The sequence below is a fragment of the Beta vulgaris genome, chromosome 7, assembly GCF_026745355.1.
Source record: "Beta vulgaris subsp. vulgaris cultivar EL10 chromosome 7, EL10.2, whole genome shotgun sequence".
NCBI lineage: Eukaryota > Viridiplantae > Streptophyta > Magnoliopsida > Caryophyllales > Amaranthaceae > Beta > Beta vulgaris.
In genome coordinates this window covers 26151447-26168406 of record NC_079208.1, presented here as the reverse complement: position 1 = coordinate 26168406, position 16960 = coordinate 26151447, and the positions used below count along the sequence as shown (strand labels likewise).

General features: G+C 36.1%; 1 protein-coding gene across 4 annotated transcripts; it reads left to right on the top strand.

Annotated features, from left to right (window-relative positions):
* The first annotated feature begins 1921 nt into the window (after nucleotides 1–1921).
* LOC104899065 (uncharacterized) lies at nucleotides 1922–14561 on the top strand. Of its 4 annotated transcripts, none has more exons than XM_010686198.4 (15): nucleotides 1924–2286; nucleotides 6290–6362; nucleotides 6492–6513; nucleotides 6601–6679; nucleotides 6817–6849; nucleotides 7165–7313; nucleotides 7437–7593; nucleotides 8640–8880; nucleotides 9043–9284; nucleotides 10747–11010; nucleotides 11506–11616; nucleotides 12920–13144; nucleotides 13270–13473; nucleotides 13563–13739; nucleotides 13821–14561. In XM_010686198.4, the coding sequence occupies exons 1-15, from the start codon at nucleotides 1957–1959 to the stop codon at nucleotides 14010–14012; spliced, it is 2499 nt and encodes an 832-aa protein (XP_010684500.1). In that variant the 5' UTR covers nucleotides 1924–1956; the 3' UTR covers nucleotides 14013–14561. The 4 variants fall into 4 exon arrangements, with proteins under 4 accessions (XP_057246668.1, XP_010684501.1, XP_010684500.1 ...); XM_057390686.1 differs by lacking the exon at nucleotides 1924–2286 and adding an exon at nucleotides 4083–4152; XM_057390685.1 differs by lacking the exon at nucleotides 6817–6849 and having other exon boundaries at nucleotides 1922–2286.
* The last annotated feature ends 2399 nt before the right edge of the window (nucleotides 14562–16960 follow it).

The following is a 16960-nucleotide window of genomic DNA, read 5'->3' as shown; positions in this document are numbered from 1 at the left end:
TTCGCACACATAGCGTGCATATAAGACTAGAGTGATTAGTTTTCAGGTTGAGGGGACCCACAGGCCGTATGCCAAATATGTGGAGTTCTCAGGGGCAACAAGGGCGTTGCTGTTATCAAGTGGGGGAGTATGTCATACCCCTAAGATTGCTTTAAAGAAATTTAGCAGGCTACTCAATCCAACAAGATGTATCTTTCTTTTAGGGAGCTCATTTCCTTAGTTACTCCATAGTTAAGCGTGCTTCGTTGGACTTTCCTTAGTTACTCCCCAGTTAAGCGTGCTTCATTGAGAGTAGTCCAGGGATGGGTGAACTCATGAGAAGTTTCTCAAGATGTGAATGAGTGAGGAAAAAATGTGCCGAAAAAAAGCAGCATTGTACAAGTCACAATAGCAACATCAGCATCACGTTCACAGGAATCACAACAGCCCAGTAGGCAGTAGCACATCATTCTTCGACAAATATTGTTTCAGGTTCGTTCAAAACCATCATCCATTGATTTTTGAAGTAGTCGATTTAGAGATAGAAGCACCCTACATTCTACACAAAATTTAACATTAAAGAGAGAGTTAGAGCCAGAAAATTCAATAAAAGAATTAGAGAGGTTCGAGAGGCTGCCGACAACCTATCTGAGATGAGACTAGAGAGAGATGAGGTTCGAAAATGTTTTGCGAGGGAAAATAAAAAGGCGCAAGAGAAAAGGTGCGCTTAAGGGAATTCGGGAAATGAGAAAATAAAGAGTTGTTAGGGTTTCAGGGGAAGGGTTGAAGGGATACGCCTATTGGGCTATAGACCAGACTTTGTTTTATAAAAAAGAAAAATCTAGTTAAGCACTTAAACATAATTCAAATACATAATACAATGAGAACTCTATTGTGCTCCCAGGAGCATGGTGTACATGGTGCACCCAATAAATTTGTTCCATTTTCGATGAATAAATGTTCTATTTCAACAAATGCTCGTTTTAAGCATATTTTTCAACGACAAAATATATTCTAATTTCCTGAATTTTTTTTTCTAATTTCCATAAGTAAATGTTCTACATCAATAAATGTTCTCTTTAAGCATATTTTTCAGCAACAATATATGTTCTATTTTCCGTGAAAATTGTTCTATTTTTAATAAGCAAATGTTCTATTTCTATAAATGTTCGTTTCAAGCTTATTTTTCAGCAGAAAACTATATTCTATATTTTTCGTGAACATTATTTTATTTTCGATAAGCAAATGTTCTATTTAAAAAATATTCGCTTACAACTTATTTTTCAACAAAAAATATTTTCTATTTTCGTAAAAATATGTTCTATCTTTGATGAGCAAATGTTCTATTTAAGTAATTGAATTATGGTAATGTTCCACTTCAACAACAAAATGTTCATTTTTATAATTTAATTTTGGTAATGTTTCACCCCAATAGTAAAATGTTCGTTTTGGTAAGTGAACTCTTGTAATGTTCCACTTCAAAAATAAAATGTTCGTTTTCGTAAGTAAATTCCTACAATGTTCCATTTCAATAGTAAAATGTTCATTTTCGTTCTTATAAATCTTCTATTTATTGCGTATTGGGAGAACAAATTCTCATTGTACTCCTGGGAGCACAATCTACGGATTAATAATACGAGGTATAATACTACACGGTTATATTGGATTTTTGAATCCAATTACCTTCAATCTGATCCATCTGAAAGTCCATTTTTTCAAAAAATCTTAACCCAAATCCAATACGAACACAATTTGAATCGGATCCAAATTAGTAATTCGAATTGAACTGGATTAAATTTCGATTATATCTGAACAACTTTCACCCCTACTACTCATCACCACGTGTCTAAATTAGCCATATTAGAAGGCAAAAGCAGAAGAGCCAGGAGTCGAACCACATATGTTTCCACATGGCATTGTCAAGTTGTCAACAACACCTTTGGGCTTTGGCTTATGCTTCATCAACTCCTCTGCTAAATGGCCTTCCTCTTCCTTCAACCGTCTTCCTCTCTCTATACACTTCCTTGTCTTTCCTCCTCCTACAATCCTATGCGCAATAAACTCTCTCTCTCTTTCTCTCTCCACCGCTTTTTTTCCCTTGGACATCAAATTCATCCTAAAAAAATTCAAGCCGCAAAATTATTACCCTTTTCTCCTGAGATTTTCCCATATTTACGAAGACCCATCTCAACTTACAAAGTTGGCAGTATGGCGGATCAGTCCTCAAGTTCTGCTTCCTCTCACAAACACACTAATCGTCTTGCTTCTGAGCATAGTCCATACCTTCTTCAGCACGCTCATAATCCTGTAAGTCCCCGCCTAACTATGTTGGCCATTAGTGGATAGCTGCTAGCTTATTGTATACTTAGTTTAAAGTAAAATATGGTAAATTTAACAGGTAAACTTTCTTGAAATTGGGTCCTTTATGGCTCCGTTTGGTAGGGCGTAAAATATTTTCAGTGTAAAATAATTTTCATGGAAAACAATTTACAATGGAAAATACAATTCCAAAATTAGTTTTTCGTTGTTTGGTTCGATATAAGAAAAATGATGAAATGAAAGGAAAATGAAAGGGAAAGTAAAGAGGTAGTGAAAGGAGTGTACAAGAGAGATTTGGAAAATAGTTTTCCCTTCATTTTGAAAGGAAAATGGTTTTCCACCATTGGGAGAGTAATTTTACCCCAAGGAAAATGGTTTTACACTCTTTTGCCAACCAAACAATGTAAAACTAAAAGTAGAGGAAAACGGTTTTCCGGGAAAACATTTTACGCCTACCAAACGGAGCCTATATGTAATTCTGTCTCACGAAATATATTTTTGTTTTCGCTCCAAAGTGCTTTACAAAGCCCTGTGTCAATCCTCTAAAATGGGTTAAAATCTTTAATTTATGCCCAATTCTCTGTTTGGTAAAACAGGGCCATATATATTTTTTTTCTTATTGTTGCTGTATCTATTTAATTGCTAGTGCATTCTTTTTTCTTTCTGTTTTTGTGTGTGTTTTTGGATGTTTTTTATTGTTATTGTTGTTCTTGTAATGAAAATACTCAAAAGGAAGGAAGCATTTAGTTTAAAATACTAATATTGCCTTCATAAAGATGTACAAAATCTATAAGACCGTCTTGACTCTTACTTACATTAAGGTAAGATTAGGATCACTTACCTTAGAAGTGACTCCTTTAAGTTTAAGGTAGAAGGTTGCTTCTTATTAAAAGTGACCACTGTAATTCAAAAACTGATCACTTCAATTCAAAAAATGACTCCTCTAATTTAAAAAATGACTCTTTTAGAACAAAAAGTGTGGTGATCTTACTCTTGACTTTATTTTATTGCGGTCTTATAGAAGACTTTCGAATGAATATGAAGGGTGATAGGCTTACAATTGTTCGATATAACTTGGTTTTTGTGTATAATATTCATCCAATATTGGGGATAAATTTTTAGTCTCTAGTGTTTTCAATTAACTAATTTGTACCTATTCTGTTAACTCAGTACCATCAGCTTACCATATGCTGAGATGAACTTTTAAATTACATTTTGAGGGGAACATTATTGCAAGCTTGTTTAGCATATATATCTTCAATAATAAGGAAAGAAAATTTAAGTAACTCCTTGAGTAGGAGAAACTTGATTCATTGTTTCGGATTATTACAAACGGGTCATGTAATACATATAATAGGTGGAGACGAATTCGAGTGATCTCCATTGATGAAGAAGTCTGCAGCTTTTTCACTATTTACGGATAGTGAACTACATTAGAGTTCTCTAAATGCCTCATATTCATTACCTTCTATGCTCTCTTGGTGGAGTTGATCGTGCTCTAATTTTGTCCTTGGTAATCATGTCAGCCACACCAATAAAAGCAACCTTCATTGCCTCCCATTGTTGTCAAAGCTTTGGCCATAAGAATGCAAGAAGAATTGGCGGTAGAGCCTACTAAAATCACAGCCATCAACTACTTTCAAGAGCAAACCTGATTGCTGATTAGCTTTCTTTCAGCCTACAACTAGAATCACTCATGAAGTTTTTATATCATCGGATTTTAGTTTCTGATACTCACTCGGTTTTTTCTAATCTTATAGATGAATTGCATCACGATAGCTTCAGGGCTTGCCGACTTGATATTTTGTCCACAGCCCTCCTTATGTACATGGGTGACATGGCTGACACCCACTGGTGTCTTTCTAATCTAATTCTCATTACTTATACCAAATAAATTCAACTCCGATGTGGTTTAATTTTTTGTATTGTTATTGCTAAATTTTGTTAGGCTTTGATATGGTTAGAGGCTTAGACATAGCAGGTAACTTGGAAGCATTAATAATCCTTGGCTAAGGGCTTTTTTGGTATTGCTGAAAGTCCACAAGCTTGTTATTTCTGGAAGCTACTGTCTGATATCCAAATCACTTTGTAGTGTTTGTGGTTTCCTTGGTTGTGTTTTTTTCATGGGATTTCTACGACTCATTAGATGTTGTATGTTAAGACATGTTTTATATGATGTATGTACGTTTGAAGAATGAGTTTTACTCATTTATAGGATGACTTATAAGGACCGTCAACATGACTTTGAATAACAGATGAGGTAACTTTAACTCATTAGTCAGGTGACGAAAATGTGGGATAACATTAAGTAATCTCTCTGTTTTTATTTAAGAATTACGCTTTACCTTTTCACGCTTGCCAATGTAAATGTTTGAACATTAATATCTCTAAATTTGCATTTGTAAAAATTATAAAATGTGGATATTCCAAAAATACATATTGAGACGAATCAAACAAGATTTCAAATGACTATATTTCTCATAACCCATTAATCACAAATGCTAGTCAAACATAAATTTGCGAATTGTGTCAAAACTCAAGTGCATCCATTGGAAAGAAATGGAGGGAGTAGGTATATCCAATATAACTTCTTATCTGAAAATATGTGTCCTTTTTCAGAGTCTTAGTATGAGTGACTAATATTTTTTTTCCAACTTTGAAGCAACATAAGACACAAATCTAGGGTTCTAGTAACTCAGAATGATAACATGAAGTAAAGATGTTATCATATTCATATATCTTTCCTCATTTATCTTTATAGATGTCCTTGTCTGGTTTGGGATAGAGTTGGGTATTGCTGTCGTGTATGCTCTTTAGGCTACTCTCTTGTTAACTTAGAGCTGATCTAGTAAGAAAAAGGAAAGGAAACCAGTAAAGAAAAATAGGCGAAGAAAATCAGAAAAGAGGCTAAGGAACCCGCAGAGTAAATGATAGTGATATATGTGTATGCCGTGTTCGTAAATATGATGCACCTCTACGTTGATGACTTGATGTGATTTAAGAATTATGATCAGATTGCAAGATGAAGTCTTTAATCTTATAAATATGGCAAGAAATGCATGTCGGTAGATGATGACTTTAAGGATTAGCTTGTATAGTGATGGAGTGATTGATGGCAAGGACTCAAAGATTATACTGAAGGGCTAAGCAAATTTATATAGCATGGAAACAGGACAGTGGGTGAACGTGTAAACCTAAGTTTTATACAATTAGGTAAGTTGGAAAACAAAAGCTAGTTCAACAAAACATTAAGTTCGCTTCAGAAACTGATATTGTTTGGTTTATTACTAACAAAAAATGTTAATAAGGAGGGTATTAATGTCGGATTGCTCTGGTTATAGAGATTTAGAAAGAAAAGATCATCTTGTGACTCCGAAGAACCTTGAGGGAGGAAAAGTTGCTATTCCTTTAAAGGAATCATTTTCCTCTAGTTTTCTTTGGGTTCTCAGGTTTCCAAATCTGGAACCTGGGAAATGCGTCTTTCATGGAGTTTCAAAGATACATAGGTGATAACCTCTATAGAAATCTAATTGATTCTTAATGACCAAGTCTCTATGTGTGATTGCTTGATCCTTTATGTTGTCTGCCAGTCATTTCCCTTCAATGTGATAAATATGTGTTCTTGTACTGAAAACCAACTGGCCCGTGTTGATTTCTGTATTTACATAAGATGGATATCAAACAATCCTTCATGATCTAGGTTCAACATTTATGAGTATATGTTATTCATCCTCCCAAGGGATTTTTTCTTATTCTTTTTCCTTTATCCTTCCTACTTTGGGGCTAAAATTCATGAGTTGGAAAGCTTAAGAGTAGTATATTTCAATGTGTAATTGGGTGCATATCAGGCTTGAAGAGACTTTAGATTGTGGTTAATGTGCAAAGTAGTAGGAATAGTAACAATTCTGCTGATGCTTGTATAAGTATCTATATCTTTTTCTTTCAATGCTCTATAAGACTATAACTTATTGGTCAAATATTGTGATTAAAGGTAAATTGGTATCCTTGGGGTGACGAAGCATTCCAGGAAGCTAGAAGAAGGGATGTTCCCATTTTCTTATCAAGTAAATTCACTCATTCAAATGAGAAAAACTCTATTTCAAAATTCCTTTTCCTTACCTTTCTGGATTTTTTTTTGCTTTGTTGGTTCTGATTGTTTTTTATCGTTGACGGGCCATTTCTGCTCAATGAAGTTGGTTACAGTACCTGCCACTGGTAAGATTCTGGTCAATCTACCTATGAATTTAATCTCCAGAGCTTGTTACTATGCATGACATGGTGATTTATTCTGTGTCGGCTTAGGTGTCATGTGATGGAAGTGGAGTCCTTTGAGAGTGAAGAGGTGGCAAAGCTGCTAAATGATTGGTTTGTTAGTATCAAGGTTAGTTTTATTTCGTTATGTGTCTTTGTTTCTGTAGAAACTGCTATCTTTTAATTTTTTATTTATTTAGAATGCTAGTATTAATTGATGTATGTTTGAACTTCTACTATTTTATAATAACAGTGTCTTCATAACAGGTTGACAGGGAGGAAAGGCCAGATGTTGACAAGGTGTGTGCAGAAACTTTCTTAGGCATATGTGAGGAAATTGCTTAATAATAGGATGTACTTTTGGCATTTCTGAAGTAAGGTTGTAGCATGTGATTATTGGCGTTTCTCACTTTGTAACGAAATTAATAATATGAATCATGGTATTTCTGTCTTCTCACTAGTTATGAAGTATGTCAATTACACTGTAGGTCAAGTTGATATATATCTCGGTAGTATTTCCGAATGTCAAAGGCCTCCTCTGCTTGTTAATACTATCATTGGTGTGGATGTTTATAGTGGACTTAGTGGTTCTTACAGAATCTATTCTGTTTGCAGGTATACATGACATATGTTCAAGCACTATATGGTGGCGGAGGTTGGCCATTGAGTGCCTTCCTTTCACCAGATTTAAAGCCACTAATGGGTGGTACATATTTCCCACCAGATGACAACTATGGGAGACCTGGGTTTAAAACTGTGCTTAGGTAAGTTTCAGACCACACAGCAATTCTTTTTTCATTCTGCCTGAACACTGAAGTGATTGCATTCAAGAGGGTGCCTTTTTTTTTTCCTCGTCCAACCGTTTACAAGTTGTCCTCTTCTCTCAGAAAAGTCAAAGAAGCTTGGGAGAGTAAGAGGGATGTGCTTATAAAAAGTGGATCATTTGCTATTGAACAATTATCAGAAGCTTTATCTACCAAAGCTAGATTGGATAAGCTACCAGATGGTCTACCTGAAGAAGCATTGAATCTGTGTGCAGAGCAAGTAAGTAGTATATTCAGCATGTGTAGTTCTGTTGATGGGATTTAGCAGCCATGTTAGTTAAGGCCAAAGAAAGGCCTATATATAAGTTGTAAACGTAACTACTTCCTCCGTTTTTTTTAGATGTTACACTTTCTATTTTAGGAAGTTTTAAATTAGATGTTACACTTTTATTTTGGGTAATAACTTCTCTCTATCTCTCTCCTATCACATGTTCACATGGGACCCTTTTGTTTTTCATTCTCTCTATCTCTCTCCTCTCCGAAAATTACCTAGGAGTCCGTGATTTGAAAAGTGTAACATCTAAAAAAAACGGAGGAAGTATCTATTTTCATTTTCTGGGTAATATAAAAATAAACTATCAACAGTGTTTTTTATATTGCCCTCTCTACTATTGCACAAAGATGCAAAATATTTATTATCTAGTAGTTTAAAAGAAGGGATACTAGGTCCATAATTTTCAAAAGAAGGGAAACTATGTTATTAATTTCTTTTCACTTAAGAGAAACAGACTTTTTTTCTTAGGTCCATAATTTTCAAAAGAAGGGAAACTATGTTATTAATTTCTTTTCACTTAAGAGAAACAGACTTTCTTTCTTATTTGGATGCATAAGGAAATGTATAAGGTTACTCTCAACAATTGTAATAGTATCCCCTGTGGATAGGAGATTGGAGATCCCTCTTTTTAAAAAATTCCTTACGTAGAAACATTCCTCGTTTGAGCAAAACTGATGAAGAGATGAAAGAGAAAACATAATGTAGAAATGGAGTATTGGCCTTGTAGAAGTGTAAACTGAAGGAGCATGATGGTCTTTCCGGTTTGTTGGAAACTAAAATGTGTAAATTTGCTTTAATGTTGGTACTTCATTTCGATTCTCTAAGGATCGTTTTCATTTTGTCCCTGCTGTTCTGTTTCCTATTTGAAGCATATGTTACAGTTCAGTGTAAATTGAATAGCTAAAAACATTCTTATTTGTGAGTAAACTATCTCACATCTGAAAACTTTCTTTTAACTACAGTTGTCTGAATAAAACATTGCTCTTTTGTAGCTTACTGGAACTTATGATTCAGTGAATGGTGGGTTTGGCTCTGCTCCAAAATTTCCAAGACCTGTAGAGACCCAACTGATGCTTTATCATTCCAAAAAGATGAGGGATTTTGGAAAAGGTGCTCGAGCTGATGATGGTAGTCAAATGGTATATTTTACCTTGCAATGTATGGCTAAGGGAGGCATCCATGACCATGTAGGAGGTGGATTTCACAGATATAGCGTGGATGAGTATTGGCATGGTTAGCTCTACACTATCACGTTGTTTGGTTTTGGTTGCTTGTACTTAGGAGAATTCTTACTAACATGTGATCATGAAGAATTCTTCAAATTTTTTTGAGGAAAAAGAGTATGTATAGATAGACATATTGTGTCTATTTACCTATTGTGGTTTTGGTTTGCAGTTCCACATTTTGAGAAAATGTTGTACGACCAAGGGCAATTAGTTAATGTTTATCTGGATGCATTTGCAATCACAAGAGACTTGCAGTACTCAAATGTTGCGAGGGATGTTCTTGATTACTTAAGGAGAGACATGATAGGGCAAGAAGGAGAGATTTTCTCTGCAGAGGATGCTGACAGTGCAGAGACAGAAGGTGCAGCAAGGAAAAGAGAAGGGGCTTTCTATGTTTGGTCCACCGAGGAGGTAACTGGACTAGTTGTTTGTATGTGCTCCGTGTCACCGCTAGTACTCATCTATGTGAATAGGAAAAAAGCTTGCTGATAGAAAGCCCTTTGGGGTCTATGAGGAGAGCAGAAATCTGCGGTGCGACTCTGATCTAGCAATTTTATAGGACTTTATCAACTTCAACTCTACCGCCAAAAAGAACCTTTGAAAAGGCCAAAAATTATTAAAAGAGACGGTCTAATTTTAATATAAAAGTAGACCTAGTAACTAAATGGATTAAACTAGTGACCGAAATAAATTAACCTAGTCACTATTGGGCTTTAATATTGGGCTTAGCATTGCCTAATTGTAATTTAAAAGTAGGCGGTCTCTTACAAGACAAACTCTAAAAAGGCTTTGACAATTCACTGTGGCCGAGGATTTTTTCCAGGGTAAGGGTGGGGCGTGGCCGCTTGGGGAAGGGGAGAGTGAGCTGGTTGGATTTACTCATCCTTTCTCTTGTCATAACAAAGGTTAGGGATTAAGGAAATAGAAGGAAAATTAGGTAGCTTAAACAGGAACTCTGAATTTCATATGTATTGTATGGCATAAATCTAAACGGGATAGGTGGTGTAGGTCAGTAGGTGAAAATTACAAGGAGGTCGGGGGATCTGAATGAAGGAGCATGATATTTGATGAAGTTTCATATTAACCGTTTTCCTATTCCATTAAAATGTTGCCTATGTTTAAATGCTTTTGTCTTGGAGTGTCCCTCTATGCGTTCACTGCAAAATAGTAGTTTTATCTCATTATCTTTCTCTTATTCATCTTTCATTTACCCTTAATTAGAAGCAATTCCACATCGTAAGAATTGAAGTACTTTAAGTAATATCAGATGTGTTCATTTAGTCATCTCACTCGCAGAAGGGATGGAGGGGGTACATTTTGACAGTCCTACTCATAATGTGAAGAGACGACTGATAAACTGGTTCAGCTCCCATAGTGGATCTTAAGATTGGCATGTACACAACTAGACCTTTTCCTTCTAAAGGATTTCCGCACTGCCCGCCTCCTGTTAGAGCAAGAAGATGGAGGCATAACTTCGACAGACCCTAATTGGGGAACATGATCCTGAAGTCTGAACTGTTATAGTGCCTGTGGCAAGTTCTGTTGTTGCTCCTCGAACTCCTAACTTTGTGGTTATAGCTGTTTATTGTTCCTATTTTTCTGAAACTTCTCCCTTCTGTCCTCTCTTTATGTTTTCTAGAGGGTGAGTTGGGATAGGGTGTAGGTGGCTATGTGGTTAGTACCTATTATTGCAGAATTTTAGTGGTCAACTGTGAAATGTTGAGTTGGTGAACAACTTGTCCTAAACTTAAATTTGATGTGCTTTCAGTTCCATCATGGAGATTCTAACTATACTTTTCTAGTGTTTAAATCCTCTGCATTCGTCATCTTGAGAGTGTGGTTAATGTAACTTCTAATTGTTGAACTTTCTCAGATTGAGGACATCCTTGGAGAGCTTGCTACCCTATTTAAGGAACATTACTATGTAAAATCCACTGGGAACTGTGATCTATCTAGAATGAGTGACCCACACAATGAATTCAGGGGCAAGAACGTGCTTATTGAGAGGAGCAGTACTGAAGCATTGGCTAAGAAACAAGGGATGTCCATTGAGAAGTATCTTGAAACTTTAGGAATGTGCAGGAAAAAACTATTTGATGTGAGATCGAAACGACCACGACCACATCTGGACGACAAGGTACTCTGTAAAGATTATCAGTCCTTTTATGTTGCCATATCTTACTTCTATTATTCCTATGTCTTGAAAAGTTTTTAAATCGGCATTCTTTGGACTTGCTTAAACTGATGTGAAAACCTTTAACTTCTTAGTCAAAGACTGAGAGTCCATGATTTTATCCTTCTCGCTGAAAGCAGGTTCCATCTGCATATAAGTTTCGCGTCAACTCTTCCTAGCAACTTGCTGTGTTTCAAATTATTACCTCTTCATATAATACATATCTGTAGCTGTTCATGTACTCATAATACGATCTCTGTATCAGGCACATAGTTGACACCAATATAGGTGTTGCTGCGTATCAATAATACAAGAACGAGGAAGAACCTTATGTTCCATTGTTTTTCTGAATTTGAAACTCTCTCAGTGTCTCAGTTATTTATTAGAGCTTTATAATTAACAGAGGTTACGGCTTCATATTCTGCTGCCTCTACATAACTAGTATGGCTCATCTTGCAGGTGATAGTTTCTTGGAACGGACTCACCATTTCCTCTTTTTCAAGAGCTTCTAAGATTCTAAAGGCAGAAAGTGAAGGACTTGAACACTATTTCCCAGTTGTTGGCAGTAATGTAAGAACTCTTCCAATAGCTTGTAAACTTGCGCTTTTATCTTGCTCTTGATTAAACTTTTCTTTGCTTCATGTAGTTCATCTTCAGCCATTTTAAGCTGTTATAGACTTGTGCATCTTTAATCTTTTTAATTGCTATCCAAGCCAAAGATTGTCTTTCCCTCTCTAAAAGGATGAATATTGAATTAATTTTTATTTTTTATTTTTTTTATATTATTACCACTATAGTAGTATTTCGCATTTCAATCTTTTTCGTCTTCTTCAAAAGGAACATAGGGAATTGAGAAGTTTTAACTTTCTTTTTGTATATCCCATTTAGTTTTTGACCATTCAGGTAATCATTTGACCAAAATATGAAGAAGTTTCATATTCCCGAACTCAGAAAGAAGAAAAACAAATATAATGGCAGAGTATATAACAGAACATTTAAACCTTTATTCTTCATATCAGCCATTGTGGAAGAATGAACATCTTCACCTCATAATGGATGAGCAGACTACTGGACCAAGCTAGATGTGGACCACCGTTGACATATTTTCCCATATTTATAGCTTGTCCCCATCATTTATTTTCTTTGATGGTGGTGCTCTGTCCTATCTTTACTGGATTGATTGAAATGTAATTGATGAAGTGCCTTTCTAGATATTCCTCAGTATCTGAATTATTATTTTTGTTACATGATCTGTTCGTTCTCTTTTCCCTAGCAAATTCCACTAGAGATCAAAGATTGTTGAACAAACGACAAGATGAATTTAAGATTTATGAGGATTACATATATGTAAATTATCTCTACCATTTTGATGTCCACATATGTTCACAAATATTAGCTGATACATGCGAACATATATTAGCTGACACATGATACTCTGTCATTAACTCTTTTATCCATTCGTCTTTATCTCTCTTCTCATCAACAAGTGTCCTCTTTAACCTCAGAGTTATAAGTGTTTCATACAGTACCTTATTAGTTTATAAGTGGGACATGTTCTATGTTTTAGATAATTTCGGTACTCTTTAGATACGAATATATAGCGTAAATGTTGTATACCTTTTTGTTTTGGTTCTTGGGCTGTCCTCTCTCAGGGCGCACCAATAGGCCCAAAAGCACATTCTCTTCCCAATTCCCCCCCTCTCTACCGCCCGTTTTTTTCCCATGGCCTGTAAGAATGGGGAGCTAAGCTTCAATAACTTGAGCTATGAAGCTATCCACCTTGATGTTTTATGCCTTGCAATTGATTAACAAGTCTTTGCCTGCGAAGAAATTAGTTGCTCAAGTGCCTTACAATTTGTGAAAATCCATTCAGCCCAGTGAATATATTCAAGTGGCTGAGAAGGCGGCATATTTTATAAGAAGTCATCTATACGATGAAGAAATGAAGAGACTACAGCACAGCTTCCGTAATGGACCTTCTAAAGCCCCTGGTTTTCTAGATGACTATGCCTTTCTTATATCAGGACTGCTAGATCTTTATGAGTGTGGTGGTAGCATCAAGTGGCTTGAATGGGCAGCTGAGTTGCAAGGTACCCAGGCAAGTACATCAATTTGCACCTGTGTCTTTCCAGTACTCCACAATAAAAATGTACACAATTATCATTTCAGGATTATGTGAGATTTTTCTAGCCAATCTAAATTTCATTAATTTTTTTACTCTAGGATGAGTTATTCATGGACAAGGTAGGGGGAGGCTATTTTAATACCCCAGGGGAAGATCCTTCTGTTCTTTTGCGTGTAAAAGAAGATCACGATGGTGCTGAGCCTTCTGGCAACTCTGTTGCAGCAATCAATCTTGTCAGGTTGGCGTCATTTTTTTCTCAAGCTCAATCGGATCAATACAGGCAGAATGCTGAACGACTTCTGGTAAATACCTTAGTTAGCCTTATTAAGTCCTTTAATTATGTATTATTTTTTGTCAAGTTTTCTAATTTAAGATGGTTCTGCCTTTACAGGCAACTTTTGAAACAAGATTGAAGGATATGCCAATGGCAGTGCCTTTGATGTGTTGTGCAGCAGACATGCTCGCTGTTCCTTCCAGAAAACAGGTGGTTCTGGTTGGATGCAAGACTTCAACGCAGTTTGATAGCATGTTGGTTGCTGCTCATGCAGCTTATGATCCCAATAAAACAGTACGTCTTAGCTCGAAACTTATTTGATTTCTCTGTCGATATATACTGTACAACTTTATCTGAATGATGGAATAATTGCAGGTGATCCACATTGATCCAAGCGATCCGGAGGAGATGAATTTCTGGGAAGCAAAGAATACGAAGATTGCGAGTATGGCAAGAGGTAGCTTCTCTGAGGATAAAGCTGTTGCTCTTGTCTGCCAAAACTTCTCCTGCAAACCCCCTGTATCTGATCCTGCCTCTCTTCAAGCTCTTCTTCTCAAGGCAAATTAAAGCTATGAGACAGAGACTTGGTTGACGGTTTCTAGTCAAGTGCCAAGGTGGTGTGTACATAAATGCTGCTCGGAGTATTTTCTAGTGCCAAAACAAGTATCAGCCTCTGTTGTTCGTCCTTAGTCTTACTTATGCCACACATTAATAGGAAGTTCATCTTCATGTTCATATCTATTAATAAAGCTAGAAAATTTAGCTAACGTGTCATTCATAATGTTTGCTTTCATTATTTGTGATATGGAAATGGTAGTCATTATATAGAATTCTAGTTCTGTTAGGATTCTATGTAAATTAGGAATTTAATTTCAGTTTTATTTTAATTAAGTGTTTAAGTTGATAAAGGAATCCTATTATATTTAGGAGTCTAATTCCTTATCAGAGTTATTAGGCGTGTGATATAGATAAGTATAGGATATTATTTATCTTGATCCTTAAGATAAAGATAAATAAGTTTATTTGTTTTACTAGTTCAAGTAGGTTTAGGAAAATCTTGTACTATATAAGGGATTTTCTGCCATAATGAATAATTAAGAGATTGTTTTGAGTTAATTCAAGTGTCAGGAGAGAATCCACCATTGTTTCAGGAGTGAATCCAAAAACCCTAGTTGAACTGTGAGCCGAAATACGCCTGAGTTCTCCATATCCAGTTACTTATTAAATAAAAATACATAAAAATACAAACTTTCATAAAATAAATCCACTAAACTACATCAAAGAGCCCTAATCTAGTGAATTTTTCATTAAGATTCACATCAATTGGTGTGGCTGCTGCTCCTTCACCCCATATCCGTCGCTGCTGCTATTACCCCACGCACACCTCGACTTCGCCTACTGCTCGCCAGCCTCCCATCCACCTCGCGCCTCACTCGCGCATACCAAGCCTCGCCTACTGTCCGCACATCCCTCGCCTCCGTCTCCTGCTCGTAAGATGCGCATCATCCATCGCCCAACCTTCGTCCACATCGCGCCTCACTAGCGCGCATTCTTCTCGCCAGCACTCGCCCAGCCCTCGCATGTTACCTCGCGCCTCACAGCGTGCTCCTCACCTCGACTGTTACCATGCCCAATAATCAAAAGGATATGTTCGCTGCCCTTCAGGCTATAAACGACAAGGTCGACACACTCATGGCTCAGATGGCTGCTCTAACCACGAGTTTCTCCTCCTTGGAACGTGCTATAAGGCTTCATTGTTTGAAGTGCCAAGGACTTGGTCATGAAGAATATCAATGTCCCAATGAAGAATATGTGACTAAGGAAGAATATATCTTGTTCTTCAAGCAAGTGATTGCCGATGAGAAGGTAAATTCGGATGCTTTGGTTCATATAGTTCCTTCGTCAGAGACCACGCCCATCCAGCAGGAACCTGTGCCTTGCTCCACTCCCCATGACGTTCCCAGTGATTTCACGCTTGCATCTTTGGCTTGTACCACCACCAAAGGTACGATCTTTGCTGCCCCGTGTAAGACTAAAGCGCCAAGGAAACGTTGGGTACCACCATATGCCACTACTTCCACTGATTTTTGTTATCCTCCGGTTCGTCTTGGCCACGCATATCAAAGAGTATCATGCCTTCTACGGTTGTTTGCTGCCTGTCGTGCCCTAATTTTAATGGATCATGGATTTCGCGCATGGATGATTGCTTGGCTACAACAAAACTTGAGGACAAGTTTTTTTCTAGAGGGGGAGTTTGATATGGAAATGGTAGTCATTATATAGAATTCTAGTTCTGTTAGGATTCTATGTAAATTAGGAATTTAATTTCAGTTTTATTTTAATTAAGTGTTTAAGTTGATAAAGGAATCCTATTATATTTAGGAGTCTAATTCCTTATCAGAGTCTTATTAGGCGTGTGATATAGATAAGTATAGGATATTCTTTATCTTGATCCTTAACATAAAGATAAATAAGTTTATTTGTTTTACTAGTTCAAGTAGGTTTAGGAAAATCTTGTACTATATAAGGGATTTTCGGCCATAATGAATAATTAAGAGATTGTTTTGAGTTAATTCAAGTGTCAGGAGAGAATCCACCATTGTTTCAGGAGTGAATCCAAAAACCCTAGTTGAACTGTGAGCCGAAATACGCCTGAGTTCTCCATATCCAGTTACTTATTAAATAAAAATACATAAAAATACAAACTTTCATAAAATTAATCCACTAAACTACATCAAAGAGCCCTAATCTAGTGAATTCTTCATTAAGATTCACATCAATTTGGCCAATCAAAAGTCGTCCATCTTTTTTTTTTTTGATACACGTGTCATTCTTTTTTTTTTTTTTGATACACGTGTCATTCGTATAAGAATCAATGTCCAGATGGATTTTGATTTAAATGAGCCACCTTTAATTACGCTTTCAACTTGTATTAAGATCCGTGCATAATGTACGTGAGTATTTATTGCTTTATTACATAGTTAATGGAAATCAAATAATAACATTGATTTAACTTTTCACATTACAAAAAATCATAAAACATAAAGTATGAGTGGTAATGAACAAAAATCACAAATAAAATTTTCAAATTAATTTATATGTTTGTGATACTTTTTTGTAAACTACATTTGATATATTTGCATGTAAACAATGTGTATTATTAAACAGAAAGATTTTGAGATCTTTTTTAATCGTAACTCTCGAAACGACAACATAAAATTGTTCATGGCTAAAAACAGGTATCGAAAAATACATGCCTACATGAAATAGAATTTGTCCTTCACTTTTATTTATGGTCCTAGCAGAACAAATCATTAATTAAAGGAAGTTGCCATCTCTTAAATCTGATAGGAAATTCAGTGAAGTCGGACGGGATCAGTGTCATTCTTGGGATAGATATTTTTTCTCCGGCAGTTTTTGGAAAAAGAGTAACTTTCCGTGCATTGTGCATACTGCACGAGAAATATTTTGTCTTATAAATCGAAGATTTTAAGAATTTTGTCCTAAAATCATGG